Raw genomic sequence first — 9,204 nt, 5'->3', positions numbered from 1 at the left:
AAAAATATAAACGCAACACTTTTGTTTTTGCTCCCATTTTTATGAGCTGAACTCAAAGATCTGAGACTTTTTCTATGTACACAAAAGACCTATTTACTCTCAACTATTGTTGATTAATTTCTCTATATCTGTGTTAGTGAGCACTTCTCCTTTGCCGAGACAATCCATCCACCTCACAGGTCTGGCACATCAAGATGCTGATTAGACAGCATGATTATTGGACAGGTGTGCCTTAGGCTGACCACAATACAAGGCCTCTGTAAATGTGAAGTTATATCACACAGCACGATGCCACAGATGTCACAGGTTTTGAGGGAGCGTGCAATTGGCATGCTGACTGCAGGAATGTCCACCAGAGCTGTTGCCCGTGAAGTGAATGTTCATTTCTCTACCATGAGGCGTCTCCAAAGGCGTGTCAGAGAATTTGGCAGTACATCTAACCAGCCTCACAACTGCAGACCAGGTGTAACCACACCAGCCCAGGACCTCCACATCCAGCATCTTCACCTCCAACATCGTCTGAGACCAGCTGCTGCAACAATGGGTTTGAATTTCTGCACAAACTGTCAGAAACCATCTCAGGGAAGCTCATCTGCCTGCTCATCGTCCTCATCGAGGTCTCGACCTGACTGCAGTTCGTTGTCGTATCCAACTTGAGTGGACAAATGCTCACATTCGATGGTGTCTGGCACTTTGGAGAGGTGTCCTCTTCACGGATGAATCCTGGTTGTCACTGTACAGGGCAGATGGCAGACAGCGTGTATGGCGTCGTGGGGGTGAGCAGTTTGCTGATGTCAATGTTGTGAATGGTGGTAGTGGGGTTATGGACAATGAACACAGGTGCATTTTATTGATGGTGTTTTGAATGCACAGAGATACTGTGACGAGTTCCTGAGGCCCATTGTTGTCCCATTCATCCACGACCATCACCTCATGTTGCAGCACGGCTCCATGATGCAAGGATCTGCACACAATTCCTGGAAGCTGAAAACATCCCAGTTCTTGAATGGCCAGCATACTCACTGGACATGTCACCCATTGAGCATGTTTGGGATGCTCTGGATCACCGTAGACAACAGCGTGTTCCAGTTCCTACCAATATCCAGCAACTTGGCACAGCCATTGAATAGGAGTGGAGCAACATCCCACAGGCCACAATCAACAACCTGATCACCTCTATGCCAAGGAGATGTGTTGCACTGCATGAGACAGTACAGTGAAACTTCACATTTACAGAGGCCTTTTATTGTGGCAGCCTAATGCAGATCTGTGCAATAATCATGCTGTCTTATCAGCACCTTGACATGTCACACCTGTGAGGTGGATGGATTGTCTCAGCAAAGGAGAAGTGCTCACTAACACAGGTTTAGACGAATTTGTGGACAATATTTGAGAGAAAATAGGCCTTTTGTTTACATAGAATAAGTGTCAGATCTGAGTTAAGCTCATGAAAAATGGGAGCAAAAACCAAAGTATTGTATTTATGTTTTTGTTCAGTGTATTTTAACCATTTATCAGTTAATTTCAATTTTTTTTTTTTTTTTTAAATTAGCTTGTTGCCGCTCAATTGACTTTAAGCTGACTTATTTACTTTTAGCTTTCTATTTCAACTTCTCTTTATTGCTACCCAGGTCTCATGCATCAGTTTAGTACATTTTTGTTTTTAAGTCAAATTACAATTTCAGTTTTGTTAACTGAATCTTATGGACCTGATGCCCTGACAGGAACTCACTGGTGTAAGATGGTAAAGCAGCTCCATGAGGTGTAGGTAGGATAGAAGTCAGACTGAATGATGCCTTACTGCATGTTGGAACTCATTTTACAAAGACGAGACCAAATGTTTCTAAATGTGAATCCTCCCTGAAACAGTAATTAGTATTATCTACTTAGCCTTTCCTCAGTCAGTAGCTGTAATCTGGTAACTGTACTGAAGCCCATGTATTGTTTCTAGCACTACTGTGTCTCTAACTTGTTGCCACGAGTTCTCTGTTGGTCCCTGAAAAGTACAAGCAACACAACAGGCCTCCTGATGGTCTGAATCAAAAACAAATAGCCTCATCATAGTGCTTTTTTTTTTTTGAAAGTGTATTAATTCAGCTGTAATCTGAGCTTTTCTGTTCTGTTTTAGTAGTTGTGTAGCTTCTGTGGTCCTGAGCCTGACAGCAGATGATGAGAGCAGCCTCCCACGTACTTTATTTACGTTACTTGACCTATATAGGGGGATTTTGATTGAGTGTGTCTCAGTGTGAGAGTTTGTTTGTTGGGGGGTTTCCTTGACTCCACTATGTCCCCTGACAGTGTGTGTGTCTGAACCATGAAGCTACTCTGACATGACAAAGTTTTCTTTATGTAAGCCAGATAGAAAAAAACGTAAAGCCCCCCAGTCAGAGATAAATGGGCATCATGAAGGTGGTTATTAGCCTTGTTGTTAACCCAGGCTCTTTTCTTTAGACTGCAAACGATGCAAGAGAGGAATGCTGGTAGAAAACCATTGACCGTGTTAGTTCTGTCAAAGTCAGCCTCTTATTTCTAACATGACAGATGCACATTAGCGCTGGTAAACTTTATACAGTACAGACCAAAAGTTTGGACACACCTTCTGATTCAATGAGTTTCCTTGAAGTTACTTGACTTTTGATTAATTTTTTCTGTGTGAGTTTGTTTGTTGGGGGGTTTCCTTTACTCCACTGTCCTCTGGCAGTGTGTGTGTCTGAACCATGAAGCTTAGCAAGTTTTCTTTATGTAAGGCAGATGGAGAAAACCTGACGCCCCAATCAGAGATAAATAAGTATTGTGAATGTGGCTATTAACATTCTTCGTGAACCCAGGCTCTTTTCTTTAGACTGTGTGCACTTTCACGTGACTCTTCACATGTTCACTGCAAACGAGAGGAATGCTGGTAGAAAACCATTGATTATGTTTGTTCTATCAATCAAGTCAGCCTCTTATTTCTAACATGACAGATGCACATTAGTCCTGGTAAACGTTATATATTTACACATGATGTAAAAGAAGTGCACTTAAATCTTACACTGCACGGCTTTGTTCAGTGGTGTGAGTAATGTAGAGCTCCTTAGGTTCACAGATAGAACACGTTCCATCAGCTTATTGTCTGTGTTGTTTATAGAGAATTATCAGGAAACTAATTGGTTAAAGAGAGGGAGGGCTCTCTAGGTCAGCACCTTTGTGACGCTGAAAACTCTGGCTTTGGGATCAACAGAGCTCGCTTACCCACCAGTTTGGCTTCACAGTCCAGCCCTCTGCTGTGTGTTATGTATTAAACTGGAGCAGAGCGAAGGACAGATGGATAAAGGTACAATGACGTTAAAGTGTGTGATAATGGTTGTGGCTGGGTTAGTTTTTCTTGGCTCTTGTGGTTGTAAGTGACAAAGAGAGAAGAGCGAGGTGTGGCATCTGTTTGTTGTCGTTTTGCTCTGAGATGCTGTTCTGGCCACCAGCAGTCCTGAATGAAAATGACACATCAACTCACAGCGGCGCTCACTTTACACGAGAAGGAAGACGAGGCAGTGTACTTTAAACACGTAAAAGGAAATATATTTTTTTTTAAAAATGAAATAACAAAAAAGAACAACATTTCATACAGAAGAGCTGCTTTTGTCATTTGCAGAGGTAATTTACACAGGACTTGAAATGAAAACACTTTACTCAAAGTGGAAAAACAGCAACCACACCACAGTTTCAAATGTTTCCTTTTTTGATTTTTATTTTCTCAAGCCTTCAAACTGATGTGCCGTACATACTGAGTTGCTGTAGGTGGGAGAGTGTTGTGCCACTTTCGGTAAAGCATGAAGAGGTTATGTCACATACTGAGCTTCTTTTTAGGGTTAATATACACTGGCTCTTGGTAGTTCACTCATATGACGTACGCACCATTGAAACATTTACACACAAAATTTTGTTATTTTTCTCTCCCCCAAAACAAGAATACTCCTTATATTTTTAAAGACAACAGTTAACAGTTCCAAAATGGTGGCTCTAGGATTGGATTATCCCACCTACATGAGGCCCTACCCATCCACACAAACATTCCTATGAACACTTCAATTTTAACAAGCATGGCTCACTATCGGAGTGTTGGGAAAGAAGAAAATTGTTGTCGTGGCGGTCTGCCTGGCAGGAACCAGGGGTGTGCATAGGTGTTACCGACTTCTTCCCCCGAGGCTCTGATAAGGCAGTTTTTCTCCTTTCCGTTTTTTTTTTCTTTTTCTTCTTCTTTTTTTTTTTTTTCTTCTTGTTGTCGTCCTCCAGTTCAGGAGCCATGTTTTGTCGTGGATGTCAGTGCTTTTTCATAGCTGATAGTGTCCCAGGAACAATGTTCCAGCTCTGCTGACCACTGATTAGCAATTTGTGTACAAGGGAGAGGAGGGTAAAGACAGCCAGAGAGTAGGCAAGACAGAATGAAAACTGAGTTGACAAAATGCAGTACATGTTTTCTTCATTGTCCATTTTGTGCAAACTGAGATGTAAACAAAGACCATCGAAGGTTGGGGAGGGAAGCATAGAACAGCAGGCTATAGCAACACAGGGAGAGACGACCGAGAGGGATGCAGTGTGCTCCTTCAACAAACTGAAAGGCACAGAGGGCCAGTGAAATAAATAAAGGGCTGAGGGTGGATGAGGGAGAAAGAAACTGCCAAGTTTCCTGTGCTTTTTGCTTCACTCAAACTTGCATTTGGAGCTGAGGGAGTTACTTGTCGCCACTGTAGCAGCTTCTAATGTGCTTCAAAGTTCGGCTTGTTTGTCACAGGGGCCGAGGAGAGTCGGGGAGGTGGGGGAGGAGGACACAGAGTACCACGAGAAGTGCCTTAAAGGTCAACACACACACAGGCACCCCCATAAGACTGCTTTATGGTCATGCTCGCTATTGCCTTTCCAATATTACCATCCATCCATCAATTACAAAAGAAAAGTACAAAATATCTACTACACTGCCCCACCACTCCCCACCCTTCAACTATATGAGGACAGAACCATATTCACTTAGTTTTTTATCATTTATATATATATGTATATATGTACACAACAATATGCCTTTGAGGCTGTTGAAAAAAAGGGGGCCGGGGGACAGATGAAGTCTCTGCGATGAGGCGTCAGTCATTAGTTTCTTCATTTCCCTCTTTTTCAACAACAGTTTATCTACAGAAATGTGATTCTGATGAGAGACGTGACTCGAGGTGGTTCGACAAAGTTTAGATTCTGTGATGAATTGGAGATGGATCGTTCAGAGCGATGAGCTAATTGCCGTTGATTGTGTGTCAGTAGACCCAGGAGACGGGGACCCACTGAGCAGTGGTGGACACCAGGTCTACAGCCTCCTCCAGCAGGCGGATGGTGTCATCAATCTCATTGTTGATGATGGTCTGGTCAAAGTAGTGAGCGTAGGTCCGCTGGAGCATCTCCGATTCCTTCTGCAGTCGCTGAAGAGAGTCGTCCTGGAGGTGGAACAGGACAGAGAGCAAGTCAACGCTTGGCTTTGACTGAGTGGAAACGCTGGGGGGGTCCACTTCTATGTTGATTCAGAATAAGGGCCGAATGTTTTTACATCACTAGTGTAATATTTAAATGAGAGGAACTGCTGTTGGTAAATTATTTGCATGTTGTTTTAAATTAAAATGAGGTTTGCTGTAGCTGATCAAAGCATGTTTAACATGTTGGCTAAAATACACAACAAGAACTTGGAGCTGTTTTGTGGTCAGTTTCCTCGAAAACGATGCACCACTGGATGTGTTTGGTTTATTTGAAACAACAACTGTTTTTGGTGTTTAAATCGACCAATCAGTGAGTTTATCTCTAGAAAATAGTTTGGCTCATTGCATCCTGTTACACTTCCTGTCATGTGGATATTTAAACCAGCTCCTGAGTTAACAGAATGAAATGAAGTTGTCTTTAAAAATAGCAACATCTTCACTAAACCTCTCACTAAAGTCAGTTCAATAGGTTTTTTTTTCCTGTCTTAAAAATATTTTAAAGAAGTTAGCAGTGAACTTCAGTTTTCTTTTCTCTGACTACAAAAAAAGTCCACTAACTGTGATGTTATTTGCTAATGCATAACCCACTTACCTGTTTAATATATAACCTTGATTAAGCTTAGTGTGAATTTCTCCTGTTGAATAATATAGGGGGTTTCTTGGACAATAACTAATATCTACTAATGAAAAAAGAAAATCAGATATTTGAACCAAATTGTGTAAAATACAGGACAGAAGGGAAAATGGAAGAGACAACAATGCGTTAAACTGCATTGAAAATGGAGAAACACCACCGAGAAAGCACCCAAATAAGGGGATTATTGGGGGGATTAGAGGAATTAGAGGAAATCAAGAGGAATAGGAGTGAACAAAGCTAGACAGCTGCTAGTTACACAAACACAGAGGCCAGATGGGCTTTTCTACAATCTCCAAACAGGAGCTGAACTCACACCATTTAATCAGTACTTACAGGCAGTTTCCTGCACCACTTTGGGACCTTGAGTGCAAATGAAAATAGGCATGCCAAAGAAAATACAAACATGCTTAAAGCAAACAGGGCATGTGCAATGAGAGAAACACTAATGAGGATGACAGAAACAGAAATTAACGTTGTTTTCACACTGGGTTTGCTTGTTTGAATACAGTGGCGTCGTCAGTTTTGCTGATCTGCTTTCAGACGACTGCGTTTCCTGTGGTCAGTGAAACGTGGCCGTTGATGCCACTACAGCAATTACACCAAGTTTTAGCGCCTCTTTGATGTCTGTCAGGACAGGGAAAGCAGTCTCTTACTGCTGCGTATCAAATTGGCCTTAAAATTCATTGTCTATTTACAGATTGCTGCTGCGTTGTCTGTTTTCTTGCAGCAGCACAAAACAGTTTAAGAAGTGTCTGTGTGCAACGCCTCTGAAATCAAACGAGGAACCAGTGGAAAGCAGTGTAGATTAAATCAGAGTTAGTATGTTAAAATAAAATAAACATGAACAACTAACAAGTGGAAGAGAAAGTAGGAGTATTAGACCATACCTCAGTCATGCCAGGGGTGATGGTGGGAGCTGCGATGAAGACGACATAAGGAGCGAACTCAGCAGTCCTGAGGATCTTTAGTGCCTGGTGGACAAAAGACAGTTTTACTTTCATCATGTAGCTCTTTTTTGCAAAATGTTTAACTGCCAGTAAATCACTGCTAAAAGTCCAGTCACTAAATGATTGAAGGCTGTTTTTGATAGATTAAAACAAACTCAACCATCCAAAATGTCTACAAAACTCAGCACTAACAATTAATTAAACCTTGAACTTAAAGTCCACCCATGAATCATTACATAAGTAGCGAGACGTGCACAGAAAGGAACCCTGAATTGCTCTGTAATTGCGTAACCGAGACACGGTCTAACTATTAAGTATCCCTGCACATGGTGCGTTATCTGGTACATGAGAGGGAGTGAAGCTCTCGTCTTCTGATTGTGGTGACGGCACTGCTGGAGAACAGCTGCAAGTTGAGCACTAATGATATCATGGAAGGCATTAGTGATGGGTTTTAGAACTTATTTTCCAGCTAATGGCTGTTTACAGCTTTGATAATGACCAGCGGTGCCCCAGTTAAAAATGACATGTTCTGCCTGTGACATGTAAAATTGTCTGGTTCACGGTATTTCATGATTATTAAATGGATTTTTATTTCCGTTGGCGTAGCAAATGCTACCTAATTGACTAAAGGTCTTTGTTACTGGGCTGTCTTCAGATGGAAAATCTCTGCTGTCGCCTTTCCATTAATGTGATGGCTTCTATTCAGTCATCAGCTGTGTTGAAAAGTGACTTTCGAGTGATTCAGAGGCTTTTTTCTGTCGGTGTGTTTATCAAGTTAAATGTTTAAAGTGCGTCTTAAGACAAACACCTTGTCCGTTACCTGGGGCTCAACATCCAGGATGGAGATCATGCCCTGGGCGTGGATCTGCCTGATGGTCTCCAGCCTGGTTCCATACATGGCGTCCTCATGGCTGCCATACTCCAGGTAGTCATTGTTGCTGATGTCCTGCATCATCTGGTCATGAGACACAAAGTAGTAGTTCTTGCCGTTCTCCTCATCCTTCTTGGGAGGCCGAGTTGTGTCTGAGCAGAGGGACAGACGGGAGGGCAAACAATGAGGAACAGGGATAAGAGCTGAGTGGAAATAATGCGTAGACTGAAAGAACACGATGACGCTGTGTCTGTTTGTGCTGCCGAGGCCTGAACAAAAGAGTGAACTTGAAACCAATGTCAGATCCATCACAGCGCTGACACAACAGCTGCATCTACAATTGTCTTTTAAAGTGTTAGTTTGATCAAAGATTTTAAAAAACACCCTTGATTATTTTTTAATCACTGTTGTTGCCATACTTCAACAGCTTTGCAGGCAGGTTGTTTAGATTTTCAGTTTCTAGCTTGATATGTTTTGTGTGTAACATATGTCAGCTCCCGATCCTGTTGCTAGACTGCTGTGGTGTGTGTGTGTCCTTACGAGGGATGGGGTAGGCGAAGCGGTCAGGATGTTTGGTAATAAGTGTGTTCTTGATGTGCCTCCTTCCAACCCCATGCGCACCTGAATCAAAGGAGACAGAAGACATGATTAAATTAACCAGACTAGAAGCAGGCTTGATGTTCACCAACAGGCTTTGAGCCTACTTGTAACATAACAGGTTGTACAGAAGGTTCTGTGTTATGATGTTTTTTGCCGATTGATATGACTGACCTCTTTCCACAGCCTTCCTCTGACTCCTGGTTGCTGACTTTAACCCCTTCCTTCCTATGCTACTGCAGGTTTTGTTGATGTTTATTAAGCCATGTGTGATCGATATAATTACATGCACTCTGTGTCTTTAGGATGTTGCAGCAGAGATCTTTTATTTTAATACTTACAGTACCAGTCAAACGTCTGAATACACCTTCTCAGTAAATAGTTTTATTTATTTTCATTATTTTCTACATTGTGGATTAATACTGAAGACATCAAAATTATGAAAGAACACACATGGAATTATGTTGTAAACAAAAAAAAGTGTTAAATCATAGTTTGTTTCCTATTTTAGACTCTCTAAAGTAGCCTCCTTCTGCTTTGATGACAGCTTTGCCCACTCTTTGTTTCTCAGTCAGCTTCATAATTACAACAAATAAAAACCATTAAATGAGGAGGTGTGTCCAGACTTTTGACTGGTCCTGTACATGCCAGCGTACAGGAAGA

The 9,204-nt window shown here is 41.8% G+C and overlaps 1 protein-coding gene across 1 annotated transcript; it reads right to left on the bottom strand.

Annotated features, from left to right (window-relative positions):
• Positions 1-3,528: 3,528 nt before the first annotated feature.
• On the bottom strand, positions 3,529-8,594 carry LOC103372668 (peripheral plasma membrane protein CASK-like). The gene is made up of 4 exons (XM_008302363.1): positions 8,485-8,594; positions 7,894-8,096; positions 7,014-7,097; positions 3,529-5,453 (listed from the first exon to the last, which is right to left on the bottom strand). The coding sequence occupies exons 1-4, from the start codon at positions 8,588-8,590 to the stop codon at positions 5,277-5,279; spliced, it is 570 nt and encodes a 189-aa protein (XP_008300585.1). The 5' UTR covers positions 8,591-8,594; the 3' UTR covers positions 3,529-5,276.
• Positions 8,595-9,204: the final 610 nt, after the last annotated feature.

The sequence above is a fragment of the Stegastes partitus genome, unplaced genomic scaffold (assembly GCF_000690725.1).
Source record: "Stegastes partitus isolate 25-593 unplaced genomic scaffold, Stegastes_partitus-1.0.2 Scaffold1800, whole genome shotgun sequence".
NCBI classification, from domain to species: domain Eukaryota; kingdom Metazoa; phylum Chordata; class Actinopteri; family Pomacentridae; genus Stegastes; species Stegastes partitus.
The sequence above is the reverse complement of the archived record's forward strand: the minus strand, read 5'-3'. Positions and strand labels throughout refer to the sequence as shown.